The sequence below is a fragment of the Chelon labrosus genome, assembly GCF_963514085.1.
Source record: "Chelon labrosus genome assembly, chromosome: 16".
Lineage (NCBI taxonomy): Eukaryota > Metazoa > Chordata > Actinopteri > Mugiliformes > Mugilidae > Chelon > Chelon labrosus.
In genome coordinates, this window is record NC_140349.1 from 3490201 (window position 1) to 3506041 (window position 15841).

General features: G+C 39.8%; 1 protein-coding gene across 1 annotated transcript; it reads left to right on the plus strand.

Annotated features, from left to right (window-relative positions):
* Positions 1-729: 729 nt before the first annotated feature.
* On the plus strand, positions 730-6244 carry LOC311501323 (major histocompatibility complex class I-related gene protein-like). The gene is made up of 7 exons (XM_084563072.1): positions 730-1366; positions 1498-1767; positions 2529-2807; positions 3224-3526; positions 3750-3896; positions 4194-4211; positions 5472-6244. The coding sequence occupies exons 1-7, from the start codon at positions 1318-1320 to the stop codon at positions 5558-5560; spliced, it is 1155 nt and encodes a 384-aa protein (XP_084419198.1). The 5' UTR covers positions 730-1317; the 3' UTR covers positions 5561-6244.
* Positions 6245-15841: the final 9597 nt, after the last annotated feature.

Sequence of the window (15841 nt, forward strand, 5' to 3'; positions counted from 1 at the left end):
TTTCTGTCAGCATACTTTTTAATCTTAAACATTAAATTATTGCTGTATTAACATCTTTTTTAATTAACTGATGAATTAACTTACATTAAATCAATCACTTAACTTTCAAACTTATTTATGCAGTTTTTAATCTATTTATTCTTATTAATGTCATATTTTAACATGGGTTACATCGGGCTTCCCCTATTTGAAAGACCAGCAGCCGCCACTGGTCTCTACATGTAAACCGAAGCATTGAGAACTTTGCAAGTATACAGGCAGTTTATTAAAAAAGGAATACAGTACCGTTCGCGTCCGGCTCGCTTATCCAGGCGGGCGCCATCTTGGGGAAACTGAGCTCTCTTCGTTCAGTGCTCTCAGTGCTTTCTTCCGGCAACAGACAGTTAAAACAACTGATGATGCTGTTTTAATGCAGCTCTAACAGTCGTCTCTGAGTTTTGGATTATTTTGACGTCAGATGAAATTAAATGTCTGTGGTTAGATATTTTAGCTTTTATATTACAGTTAGTAATAATTGACATTAGTTTTCTGAAAACCTTTATACCTTTAAAACATTTATAATTTACGCTTTCTTTTCTTTGTCATTTATTTTATTTTTTTTGTTGCTGTAGAGATGGACAGAAAGAACATTGATGAATAAATTGATGGATAACCTAGACTGTTCTTAATTTTCTCTCATTCCTTGTTCAACATCATCATCATCATCATCATCATCACTGCAGTGGTTGTTCTTGTTCTCATCTTTGCAGCAGCTGCTGGATTCATGGTTCATAAAAAGAAACAAGGTGATATGAGTAATTACAGTCTTGGCAATGAATCACATCAGAAAGTATAAATGTGTCTCTGCATCCTGTCATGTGTCTGTGTCTCTGCTGCTTCATCTAAAGCTGTCTGTCTCTACTTGTCTGCTGCTAAAGTCCAAAACACACCAGCTCAGGTAACACACACAATTATACACATTGAACATGATGCAGTTCCTCACATCAACAACTCAGAATACTGAGAATAACTTTATTTAAAAAGCACCCATGGAAATCACTGAATAGTGATTAGTTTATGAAAGACATATCTGCAGCTCAGCAGTAGTTTCACTGATGATTACTTTGTAATATTCTCTCTGTAAGGTCTGCATGGATGAGGAAGATCTTTTTTTTTAATCCTCTGTCACATGTTAACTTGTGAGAAAGAAAACCTGTTTGACTTGATTCTTTTTTTCATTTTTACTGGCACAGCCAACACAAGTTTCTGGTTAAACACACTCATATCGTTTCAACCAGCTGGTGACTTGGTCTAAAGTCTTTATAGAAACAGAACAAGATGAAAACTTTGCTTTTGTTGCTTCTCTTCTGTCGTGTTTCATCAACTGGTAAGATCTCATTCACATTCTTCATCATCTTTTCTTCCTTTTCTAGTTTTCTTTTAACAGAAATCTACCATATCTGTGACCATGAGAATATTTATGTTTCACTCACAATATAAATGTCGTTTGTTCCACAGTGAAACACTCAATGAAATATTTCGTCACTGGATTCTCTGGAGTCTCAAACCTTCCAGAACTTGTGGCTGTTGCATCGGTTGATGACATCCAGTTTGGATACTGTGACAGCAGCAACAAGAAAATAGAACAAAAATTGGACTGGGTGAAAAAAGCATTTGAAAATGATCCTGATCAATTAAAGTTCTACACTGACCGATGTGTTGCAGTGTATCCTAACTTCTTCAAAGCCACGATTTCCAGTCTGAAGCAGGTCTTCAACCAAAGTGAAGGTACAGTATGTTGTGTGTTGTATGTGGGTACCTGACCTCAGATCATTATAGATCATAGAACATAAACTAAACTGACTCATGATCATAGCCACAGAGTTCAGGTGTTAGATGTAAAATGGATGGATCAGAACAGAAATGATCAACCTTATTCATGCGTCCCTTGGACACATGTAGCCTGTACTCCAGCACATGTCTGATGGTTGTTTGATTCTAAACTTTATGGGGACAGTCTCTTGTAGTGTGATTCCTGTTGGTGAGGCTGGGACAGAGCAGGGTCAGAGGTCAGACCATGTAGCCAGTACAGTCCAGCTTCTGGTCATGACCTGCCCTCAATAATCAGTCTGTTCTAGTAGCTTATCACATTACCACACTACAAATGTAACACCAGTTTCTGTTGATAGTTTGTGATTGCTCAGATTAATATTTATTTATTTTCCTCCTCTGAAATGTGAAAGTGTGGAGAAATGACATTAAATGGAAAAGTAAGGGAGCCATACTGTCACTGCAGAAATTAACACAAACACTCAGTTTGAGTAGAATGGAGGACAGAACTGATATCAGAGCAATCAATCCAACTTTTACTCTCTACTCTCTACACTGAGGATAAGAAAAGGTTCACTGATTATATGTCCTTGACTCAGGAGAACACAAGACTTGGAGAATAGCAGTGGATCACAATAAGAAATGATTTTAAAATCCTCTTCTTTATTTGTACATCATTGTTCATTATACATTATATCTCTGTTGTCTGTATCTTATAGGTGTTCACATTTTACAGCTTATGCATGGCTGTGAATGGGATGAAAACACTGGAGAGGTTATTGGCTTCTTACAGTTTGGTTATGATGGAGAAGACTTCATTGCTCTGGATCTGAAGACACTGACATGGATCACTTCAAAACCTCAGGCCGTCTCAACCAAACTGAGATGGGATTCAGACACAGCTAGAATAAAATATTTTCAGCAGTTCCACTCTCAGACTTGTCCTGAGTGGCTGAAGATGTTCTTACACTATGGGAAGAGCTCTCTGTTGAGAACAGGTACGTAGAATCATTACAAAATGTTGTTGATTCCACTTGAAATTCACAGGTCACTAAACACTAAATAAATGTCAACTGTCTGGACGAGAGGACACAGAGTGGAGGAAGAAACTGGACAGAGGCGGGAGATGAGAACACCAGGTTCTTCATGAACCACCTTCACAGAAAATAACTGCTGACTTACAACAGAGGATTTTACATGGAGCTGTAGCAGTGAAAGCTTTAATTTCTGTTATTAACCTGACGGTGTCCAGTGGTTGTCCTGCTCATGGACAAAAAGAGACTGTGTTTCAATGGTTTTATGACTGCAACAGACTCTGGAGCATTTTAAACACAGAGAATATTTTTAGCTGTTTTAGTGTGACATGGTCAAAAACTACCTTCATTAGGAGCTGATCCTCTTTCTCTCTCTCCAGACCTCCCCTCAGTGTCTCTCCTCCAGAAGACTACCTCCTCTGCAGTCAGCTGCCACGCTACAGGTTTCTACCCTGACAGAGCCATGATGTTCTGGAGGAAAGATGGAGAGGAGATTCATGAAGGAGTGGAACATGGAGAGATCCTCCCCAACCATGATGGATCCTTCCAGATGAATGTTGACCTGGACATTTCATCAGTCTCACCTGAAGACTGGAGGAGGTACGACTGTGTGTTTCATCTCTCTGGTGTGGAAGACGACATCATCACCAAACTGGAGGAAGAACAGATCAGAACCAACTGGGGTAAGAGGAAACGTTGAAGGATATTTTAGCTTTAGTTCTGTGATTTTGTTGGTAATTTAAAGAATAAGAATAAATCAACAAATTATTCCCTTCAGTCATGTCATGTTCTTCTTTCTGAATCACTTGTGAGAATGATTCTTTACTGTATAATGAACATTGATGGATGGATGTACCTCTGTTCTAACCTGTCAAAACTGATCTGTTCTTCTTCTTTTGTTCAAAGTTATTCGTTCAGCTGAGGAGTCCAATAACAAGTCCACTACCACCACCACCACCACCACCACCATCACCACCATCACCACTGCAGTGGTTGTTCTTGTTGTCATCTTTGCAGCAGCTGCTGGATTCATGGTTCATAAAAAGAAACAAGGTGAGCTACTTTGATTTAGTCTTTGAGTTGAATCCTACAATTTGAAGCATCCAGCAGTAAAAGCTGAGTAAGTCTCAGAGTCAGGAGAAGTCAGGAGAACATGACTATACTATGATGATGAGGGAGAGAAGTGATGAAGAAAGAAACAAAGTGAGAACTAAACAGAAAAGCAGAGTGGATTTATTCTTCAGGTTGAGTGAGTAGAAGAGGATCATATTCACTGGAGATAAGATGATGAAAGATATTCTGACATTAACAACTGGAACTGAAATGACCTGTCTTTACTTTTCATTTCAGACCAAAAGGCTCCACCTGGTAAGTAAAAACTGATTTTATTCTGTTTCAACTGATCTAACAAACTGTTGATGATTTCTCCAGACTATGAGTTGACCTTTATCTTTGTTTGTTTCTCATCATACAGATACTGAGAACAACACTGAGCTCTCTAAGAAACTGAGTTTAGAAACTTGACTTAAAATATATTTTTCTTACATTTTAAAGTTTACAATAACTTACATGAATTACAGGTGAACACTAAATACACTGTCCTACACTTGATACTGGATAACTGAAACCATGTTTTTTTCTTTTGTGGGACAGATTCATCATAATTGTGACGTTTACAGTTAGAGATCATATAAAGTCTAGAACCAGGTAGCGATCGGGGTTGAATTACCCCGGAGGAAATCACATTCCTTTTAAGCCAGTTGGGCCGGTTACACCACACTTGGATAAATAAGCAATGATCTTATCTTATCTTATCGTAATTCATAAGTCTACACTTGTGTTTTTCTACTTTGCTGGTTCCCAAATCTCTGTACTATGTCCCTCATTCACCTGTTCATCCAACAGTGTCAGTCTGATTACCCTCTGTGGAGACAACAGCTTCAAAATAGACTGATGTGTAAAAAAGAATGAGTATAGTAAATACACTGCAGTCTTCATGTTAATGTTGTACATGGGTTTCTCCTCATTATGTTTCCAGCAATGAACTACTACTACTACTACTACTTCTACTATGTGTCAAACTGGCTTTTCTCAGTTTTTACTGAGTTGGGCCTAATTTCTGTAGCATTTCTCTTTTTCATTCTAATGTTTTGATATTGTGTTTATAAGTTTATTTGTGTTTTTCTTCAGAAAGTATAGTTTAAAAAGTGTCTAGTTTTTACAACACCAGAGTACTAAAAATAGTTTTATGTTGCTCAGTGTCTAAATGCCAAAACAGAATTAATGACACAAGGACCGTCCACACCTTATGATGGTATTCTAGAAATCTGAGCTCACCTGAACTCTCACAGCAGTTACTTGTTCTCTTGCAGCTCAGCGTATTGATTGAACTTTAATGTGGATGAAGATCCTAATGAATATTTTTAAATGCTGAACCAATCATCTGAGCTGGTTTTTGTTCATACTGTGATTTAGGTTGAAAGCTGAAACATTTGTACCTGTGAATAAATAATTACAGTCTTTCCAATGAAACAAATCAGAAAATATGAATCTATCTCTAGATCTTATCATGTGTTTATCTTCCTGCTGCTTCATCCTTCTAACCCACGACTGTGTCCCAACCTACAGCACCAACCACATCATCAAGTTTGCGGACGACACAACTGTTGTGGGCCTTATCACTAACAACGATGAAGCCAACTACAGAAGAGAGGTGAGCCTACTTGTGCAGTGGTGTAAAGACAACAATCTCATCCTCAATGTGGAGAAAACAAAAGAGATTGTTGTCGACTTCAGGAGAGGTCACCCCCAGCATCCCCCGCTGACCATCGAAGGTGCTGCTGTGGAGAGGGTGAGCAGCACCAAGTTCCTGGGGGTGCACATCACAGAAGACCTTTCCTCGACTAATAACACAACATCACTTGCCAAGAGGGCTCAAAAACGCCTCTACTTTCTCCGGAAACTGCGAAGAGCACAAGTCCCGCCCTCCATCATGTGTTCTTTCTACCGGGGCACCATTGAGAGTGTCCTCACTGGCTGCATCACTGTGTGGTACGGAGGCTGCACTGCCTCCTGCCGAAAGACCCTGCAACGCATAGTGAACACAGCCAGCAAGATCATCCGTGCCCCTCTGTCCTCCCTCACAGACATTTTCCACACCCGCCTCACTCGCAGAGCCACCAGCATTGCCAGTGACCCCTCTTACCCCCTACATGCCCTTTTCAGTCTCCTGCCATCGGGGAAAAGGTACCGGAGCCTCTGGGCCGGCTCCACCAGACTGTTGAACAGCTTCGTCCACCAGGCTGTCAGGGTGCTGAACTCTACCCATTTTTTTTTTTGTTTTTCTGTATGTTGTGAACGTATTGAGAAATTGACAATAAAGAAATCTTGAATCTCTTGAATCTTGAATTAAAGACGTCTCCTTCAAAGTTTTACAATAAATCCACCACATTAAAGACATTTTACCAAGATTTTGAAACGAAATTGATTATAGGGTTAGGGTTAGGGTTATTTTAACCTTTGTTCAGTAATTAACTTAGTAATTTATCAGAACAAATAATAAATTAAATCAATTATAATACATAAAAGTATCTACTTAATGGAATAGCAAAAGAAGCTCATAGACTCTTACAAAAGTAATGAGACTCAAACACTTCCTATGAAATATGAGTATTTATCTTCTGATACCTTGCAGTCTGCATGATTTCCTAATGTTCTTCTTCATTTGCTGCTTTTGGGACGTTTCTAAGCTACAGCCTTTGCACAGTGTGCAGGATGTGAGAGCACCCTAAACTACTTTAGCCTACTTTTTCGTTTGTTCTTTGTTCAACAGAAAAGCCCAGTGACATCATCATTACAACCATCCTCATCATCACTGCAGTGGTTGTTCTTGTTGTCATCTTTGCAGCAGCTGCTGGATTCATGGTTCATAAAAAGAAACAAGATGAGCTACTTTCATCTGAAATCACCTGTCGTTTCTTTTGATTTCAGACAAAAGTTTCCATCTGGTATAGTAAAACTTATTTTATCTAGACGTTTTTAAGACTGTTCCCTTCATTTACTATGAATGGACCTTTTACTCTGTTTGTTTCTGACCTTGCAGATCCTGAGAACAATTCTGAGCTCTCTGAGAGTCTGAATCCAGAAACCTGACTGACAAACACAGTTCGCCCAGTTAAATTGTAATTCACTTTATTTCATGAGTTCATCAATAGTGATTTAACAATGTACTTTCTCAAGTGTTGTGAATTGCATCTTTTTGTTAACATTTTACCAGCATTTTAAAACATGAGATTTTAAAATGGTCCCTAAATTCCTCCGTTGCACAGGAAACAAGGTGGCCCCTACACCTACACTGTATCAAGCTGTGATGGTCAACTGACAGCCTGATAGCCCACCGCAGAGCCCAGTGATAGGTCAAAACATGACTGAACATGAACAGTGGCCCAGGATTGCTCTAATAATGTATTGGTAAAATACTTGGATATGTGTCAAATGCACTGATCTTTATTTTAGTGCTAATGTCGCACTTTTCTAATCTCACTTCCCTGTGATCGTAGCATTGTCATATCTAATGTAAGTCCTTATTTAATCTAATGCATTATTCATCTAGATAACTAGAGTTTAGCATAGTAAAAAAAAGTTAATCAGGAATCAGGAACAAAAGCGCTGCTGTTCTGAACCAGGGGGAAAAAATCCCCAAATTGGTGTGATCCAAAAACCAAACTAGTGATGGTCCCCTGGGGGTTATTCCATCAACGTAGCTAAGAATTGCCAGACTTAGGTGTAAACTTGAAGCTTGACTAAGCTCTACTTCCCAATCTAGCCTCAAGTCGTTCCATCAAGTGAAATCAGCTGGCTCCACCTGACGCTTAGTCAAGCCTCACCTGTTAAGTCTCAACTTGTGCACGCCCACAGGGGAAAAAAAAAGCCCATTATAGTCGAGTGCCGAAAAGCAAGGGAAAGCGTGCAGAAATGTTCTCTGCAGCGGAGCAAACCCTCCTCATGGAGCTATATGAGGATTACAGCCACATAATCCGAAAGAAGGGCAATACCGCGGCAATCAATAAAGCGAGGGATATGGCGTGGCAGAATATTGCCGACAGGCAATTTAAGTGACAAAGAAAATTAAGTATTTCAGCATCATCATGTTATATAAATCCCCCATCAAAGGGACAAAATATATGTAGACAATAATCTACCAATTGATTTCTTGATGGTTTTTGTTTTAAACTAATCAATTATGTGGACCTATTAATGCAACCAAATCCCTAAAATTAAAAGGAAAATCCCCAAAGAACAAAAAGACAGCCCTAATAAGTAACATTCATATGAACATAATTAAAATAGCATTATTGTTTCACTGCAATTTATGTGAAATCCTCCTTATTTTATCATTTGGCAGCCCTAGTAGTAATGTTAGAAAGTGATATTCATCACATTTATCAACTGATTGTTATGCAAATCGATGGGATAGCTTTAATTTATTTCCTGCATGGCCAATTGCTCTGTTTAATTGTATAGAATTTATATCATTTTCATTTAAGCCTGTCATTTTTACATGCTGTATTTGTGCTACTTCTGTATTTTGTCCCAGATGTAAAGCACTTTGAATCACCTTGTGCTAAAATGTGCTATATAAAGTTGCCTTGCCTACAGTTTTGATAATGATAGGCTACATTTAATCAAAGTATTTTACATGACTGTCACAAACCTGCAATTGCATAGAATGTCTCCTTGATCCGCTGTGGGTCATGATGGCCAGGGAAGGTGATGTAGATATTAAGGAACTGCTTCAGGGCCAGGTAGACTGCTCTTACCTGTAATGTGTTTGCTCTGTGTCATGTTTAATGTATAAATATGAAAGATAACTATGGAAATTACTTTATTCAAATAAATATATTACTTCATTGCCATCTGTCTCTGTTTCCAATTAGTCATGGCCTATGGCAATATGACATCATGGACACCCCATGTGATCATCTCAACTCCTTTGCATAATATGTGGCGATGCTGGAAATAATCACAAATGAATAGAGGACATATAATTGTTACCTCTCTGAAAACAGTTGCCTTGCTTAACTTCTCAGCATCACCAACACTGTAGAGAAATGTACCGCTGGCAAAGAACCGCAGTGCAATACAGACTGACTGCACAGTGGTCAGAGACTGGCTGCGGCGAGTGACCCTCATAATGTGTGGTTCAAGCAAACTGCATAAATACACAATGCTTTGCCTGCTGAACCGGTACCTCTCCCACAGGTACGCATCTGTGTGGGTCAACGGGTTGGTCCTGTCCTGGAAGACCCTTGGTGCTGGTGGTGGTTTTACACATTTACATCTAATTGTGGTTTGGTGTACATATTCAATCTTTTATTTTCAATGCCTCAATTTCCTTTTATTATATTTTTTGGCTAATTTTATTAATTAATTCATTTGTGTCTTATTTTTTATTATATTTTATTTTCGTGATAATGTTCTTTAATGTACTTATAGATAATATATATATAATTATTAGTATAAATCATTTCTTTAATACATTTTATTATATATTTTATGTTTTACATATTATTTTATCATTCCATGACAGTTGTGTGTCTCTGTTTCTGTCTATTGGACATTCTTTGATCATAGATGGTGCTAAGCTTCACTTTTAGCCTTAGCTTTTAGCTACAGACCAGGTTTGCCTGGCAGGATAAGTTACCATGGTTACTTGGCTGGCATTCACATTAGCCACCTTGGTGGAACAGGGTTGAGGCTCAGATTGATGGAACGGAAACCTGAGCCACAGTTCTGGCTTAGCCATGGTTGAGGCTTAGCCGGAGTCATAGTTTCCATGGTTACTGAGTTGGGGCTAATCTCAGCCTCTTTGATGGAACCGAACTCTCACTCATATTAGCCAGACTTGGCCATTTAAGCTTGGCTTTGCCTTTAGCCTGCTTGATGGAATACCCCCCAGGAGTTTATATATAGCCTATTTAAAAAAACACACACACACACATCACAGCTACAGCAGAAATTCTGTTACTTTTAAAAACTTCAGATATTTAAATCTGCCTGGCAGTCAGAGCTTATAGACGTGTATTAATGTAAGGGTATTATATACACTGTTTTATATTATGTATTCCCCTGTAGGTCTAATGCAAATATGGTGCTCCGTCTGGTGAAATAATACATACCGAAGACCGAACATTATGTGCGTGCATTTTTCCAGCCTGTTTGTGACCAAATGTCTGATTGTTAGACTGCCCCCGGCAGTTCCACTCCCGGCCGGCACTCTTGCGGCTGAGCTCAACTGAACTGAGAAAGGAACGAATCAGTTTATGAAGTGATTCCATTCAGTACATTCACTCAAAAGATTCGTTCAAACGAACGAATCATTCGCGACCGACGCAACACTAGCTAGCTGACCATTGCCGTTTTTTTTTCCGCTGACCTGGCAATTGCAGATATATCGTGCTTCAATCCAAAAATAGCGTTTAAAAAGGCAACTGTGAACTTGTTTATTTATGTATGTGTTATGTGTTTTTATTTTATTTTTTTGAGAAGACGCTTCACAACTCATCCGAGTAGCTTCTTCAGTTCTAGCCCTGCTGGCATTTGATTCAACGTTGAATAAACATTATATACAGAGGGTGAATCAACGTTGAATTATGTGTTGGATTTGCAAATTGAATCAACGTTGATATTGCAACATTGTTTCAACATCCGCCATTTCAACATAGGTGAACATTGTCAACGGTGAATATGATATATTGCAACATTGAAACAACATTGAAACAACGCAAATCCAACATGGTTAAAGCCTCAACTAGAAATCAACGTTGAATAAACATTGATATTGCAACATTGCTTCAACATTTTACCTATATTAGCCTATGCAACTTGCAGTAGGCATATCACACACAAAAATGATAAACACCTCCATCAAGAACCAGTCAGCTTATTTTGTTTTTACATTATTTTATTTTGTTTTGTTTTACAACATAAATTATCTATCCGAATCATTCAGCAACGGCAACAGCAGGGATCTTCCGACGCCCACCCTCTCCGGTGCATACTTCAAGAATTTTGCCATGATGTCCATTATTTGGGTCAGGGTGGTTTTATGGTTGCTGAAGACTGCATCTAAAGAGGAAACAACAAACCATTATTGTCAAAAACTAGTGAAAAAGCCTGTGGACATTCTCCGGGATTTGAATCAGGGATATTCCGATCACTGAACGACCCGTTCTACCAACTGAGCTGCGCTCGACCAACCAGCCGAACGGACCTTTGTGAACAAGCAAAAATATCCATTTGCATAGTGTGTGGATCTGTGTGTGCCTTGCATGGCAGTTGCCACCATTGGTGTATGAATGTGTGTGTGAATGGGTGAACGAGAGGTCATTGTAAAGCGCTTTGTCCGCTCGCGGTCAGTGTAAGTACAGTGCGTGCAGAATTATTAGGTACCTCATGTTTTTGCGTTTTACGTGGTTGTGATCACTTATTTAAACCTGTTGGGTAGTCTAACATGCTTGCAGATATGATCAGTGAATTCTGGCCCAAAAATAAATTATCACATTCATCTAATCTTTCCTAACGATCCGCTAGCTGCCTGCCCCATAAGCAAGCCGTCAAAAAACGTGTCTCTGTAGGCAACCTAGGCTCCGATCTGTACACAAAAAGAATGGCCACGTCACTCTGTTGATGTTAAAACAAAACAGAACGCTAGCTCGCTACTCCCTCCCCCTCCCTCCGGTGCAATTGAAACTCTCCTAAACGCGCATCTCGTCGGTTATTGGTTGGAACACTTTGTTTTGCCTTTGAGTGGGTGGTGCACACTTGTTGATAGCAATTATTTTTATGTACAGATCTCAGAGCCTAGGCTGGAAAGATTAGATGAATGTGATCATTTATGTTTGGGCCTTTTTTGGGCCAGAAATCGCTGATACAACCTTTAACACTTTTGGCTGCAAGACCTCATTGATAGTCAACTAGCAGATGTAATAACTACAAGTTGTCACCATTGTCAGGATTCTTAGGTACCAAGCTTGTAACACAACTATTTCAACAAAATTGTATTCAAAACCAAATCAAAACAAGATAATAATGGCATACGTATTATTTTGATTTGAGGAAAAAAAAATAAAAAATGCATGGAGAACACTAGGGGTGGCGCATTTGGATGGCCCGTGGAACTGCACTGCACGTGTGTGTGTGTGTTCCTGGCCCTGCGCATCCCTGGCGCATTCCTAGCTGTGCGCCCTCGCGCCATAGTGGCTGACAGAGGGATTGCATGACGGCCAGACCGTCCACCAGACCGAATAAGTGTCCTTGACACTGAACCCCAAAATTCTCCCAATGGGCCGTGATAGCGCCTTGCATGGCAGTAACTGCCGTTGGTGTGTGAATCGGTGAAGGAGAGTCTTTCATTGTAAAGTGCTTTGGATAAAAGCTATATGTATAAGTGTAGTCCATTTACCACATGTATCACAAATTCTGTTTACACTGTTAATTCCACAAAACCATATAGCTCCAAAATATGATATTCAATTTAAACTTACCACAGATGGTCTTGCAGAGCCGTGACTGGGAAAATGACAGCTTCCCCGATCCCCCTTTCATACTCATCTTGGCCATCAAGGCATTTGAAAGAGTTCTGAAAAACACACAGTATGAATTTAGACTACAGTGTTTTTGTCCTTGTCATGTAAGCACCTTGCTTGTTTTTCTTTAATAAATAAAAAAAAGTATAGTAAATTTAAATTTCAGTAACTGTAATTGCGTTACTTGATTTACAAAAATACTTCGTTACATGCTCATTACCGCTAAAAGTAATGGAATTACACTGCATCATAGTCTAGAAAAAATAGCATTCAAAACTGTTGCGTATCTTACCTTAAAATGTTCTGCCCTCTCCAGCTAACGCTCGCGCCTTTTTCTCAGTAGAACTCCTGAAGAATTGAACACACGATTAGCTAACGTTAGCTAGCTAACAAATATAGCCTAGCTTAAAACCACATGTTAGTGTGTCTCAAATGGCGTACTTTCGTCAGTACACTTCGATATCATGCACTATGCACTTACGTCCGTAGAGCGTAATTTTCAAAAAGGTAGTATCGTCTCAAATCGGGTACTACGCCTATACTTGGAAATGACGAATGACTAACGCCGTATTTTGATTTTGACCGCGAGCGTATATCGAGCAGCAATTTAATAGTACTACGTGTAAAACAGCAATATAGATCATTTTCATTAAATGTCATATTATAACTTACATCTGTATGAACCTGTAAAACTGCTCCACCACCGCTTCCAAATCACTGCCGCCGATATCAGCCGCCACTATCGCAAGTTTGAATTGGGTTGATAGTCCCTCCCCTTCCGCTTCGTAACCAAGATGGCTACCGTTTAGTGTGCAGCGTTCCACACAGCTTTTTGACCGTTATGAGTCTCGTTGGAATTTTCAGTGTGAACGCCCTCACGTACTCAAATTAGGTATTGTAAGTGCAGAAGTACGCGATTTGAGACAGACCCAGAGTCATGTTGACGTTAATACATTTTCGGTCAAATTAAAGCATTCAAATAACTTCCAAATAACGGCCATCAGTCACACTGTGTTAAGTAAGCGGCGCCTAATTAGCAAGTTCGTAGCTAGTTACCATTAGCTAGCTAATGAGACGTTATAGAGAAACGTTACCGTTAGCTAGCTAATGAGACTTTATAGAGAAACGCAGACTGGTTTAAATTTCAGTAGCTAATGTTAACGTTCAGTAGCTAATGTTAACGTTAGCATTATTCGTTCAACTCTATAGAAGGCGGCAGCTGACTGACTAACTGTAGCTTACGTTAGCTAGCTAGTAAATTAGCGCCTCACGAGCTAGAATATATAACGTTATTGTTAATAGCTAATAACGTTTATGTTAATACTTTTTGTTTAAAGAAAATGAACTCAAAATCAAACCATTAATGAAATCACTTACTTACTTCAGCCGGCTGTGCTGCAGCGTAGTGTCCAGTAGTTTCCCGCTGCTGTGCGCAATAGAGCATCACAGTCCCGCCCACAGCCGATGCCGGAAGTAGATACCAATGCAATTTCTCCATTGACAGTTCGGATATAAGCCATAAAAACTTAACTGCACATGGTTGACTTAAAACCAGCTACGGCTGTACTAAGCGATTGTATATGCTCATGTAGACACCAAAAGTTCATAGGACACTAACCTTGTTTTGAGATAAATGCCTTTTATTCGCGATGTCTTGGATAAGTACTTCATTACCCACAATCCTGAAAAATCCCACAATCCCACAGTGATGCATCTGATTGGTGGAACTCGTGGAACGTCTGGTTAAACCCCGCGAAGGTCCGTAAGACTGAAGAGTCTGTGCTGCTGTGTGGGCTACGGTAACGTTACTGTCTACTACGATCACAAATAAATAAATAAATAAATAAATAAAAAAGAACTGTTTCAACATTGACACAACAACTGACATTATTTCACCTATAATTCAACATTGATTTTCTTGATCTTTTTACAACCATTTAGCATTAAACATTGTTTCAACATTGTTTCAACATTGACGCAACAACTGACGTTATTTCACCTATATTTCAACGTTGAAGGTCGGTCGTGTGCCGGCTGGGTATAGTGGGAGCTGAAGAAGATTTTTCAGTTGTGACCATTGTCGTGACCCATGTCTCCTCCCCACAAAGACACCTGCCCAGTTTCAAATCAGCGTGCCACAGACAGACAGACAGACACAAACTCACCAAATAAGTTAAAAGAAATTCTTGATTTATAGATAGATGATCAAATCACTCATGTTTTGTCTGTAAACTGTAAAATAACGTTGAGTCTCCGTTGCCATGGTTACCATCTAGCGTTTGAGCCAGCGCAATAATTTAGAACTGTCATCAGGAAACTGGAAATATTAGAGCGGAGAAAACCTATTTTACCGATATATTTTACATTTCTTATCCAAACAACGTCAAACTTAGCAGTACACATCTTCGTGCCCGTAGCGAGACACCTGCCCAGTTTCAAATCAATCGGGCCAACGGTTCGCGAGATATGCGTGCTACAGACACAGACAGACACACAGACGCTTCTTGATAGATGCGCGAAAACTACGGGAGCTCGTCAAATCCAAAAAGGTAGATTTTTGCAACTTGGGTCGGATCGAGGTCGGGCTGCTTTCACACCATAAAGGAACCGCACCAGGGTTCGGTAGGAACCGCTCCGAGACCACCTCCTCAGCTGGGTCTCGGTCCGCTTGGTCCGCACCAGAGTTCGAGTGATTGTATTCACACCAGTCAAAAAGGTCCGAACCAAGCAAGGAAACGAACTTGAGTTCGTTTTAATCGAACTAAACAAGGCAGGTGTGAATACGCCTTTAGTTTTAGGGTGTATTCACACCTGCCTTGTTTAGTTCGATTAAAACGAACTTGAGTTCGTTTTAATCGAACTAAACAAGGCAGGTGTGAATACGCCTTTAGTTTTAGGGTGTATTCACACCTGCCTTGTTTAGTTCGATTAAAACGAACTCAAGTTCGTTTCCTTGCTTGGTTCGGACCTTTTTGACTGGTGTGAATACAATCACTCGAACTCTGGTGCGGACCAAACAAGCGGACCGAGACCCAGCTGAGGAGGTGGTCTCGGAGCGGTTCCTACCGAACCCTGGTGCGGTTCCTTTATGGTGTGAAAGCAGCCCGACCTCGATCCGACCCAAGTTGCAAAAATCTACCTTTTTGGATTTGACGAGCTCCCGTAGTTTCCCGTAGTTTTCGCGCATTATGGGAAATGTAGGATAGCCCAGTGATACACACAACAGAGAGAGACACGTGAAGCAAACAAACGCAGGTAGGTTAGGTAGAGATGAGCCGTTGCAAAATAACGAGCATGATATGGTTAAACTCATGTTGCATCAAACGGTCTTGACGCTCGAGCACAAGCTGTAAGTTTATAAACCATATTGCTAGCATAATAACAAGTAGACCTACAGTACGCAAAGTCTCC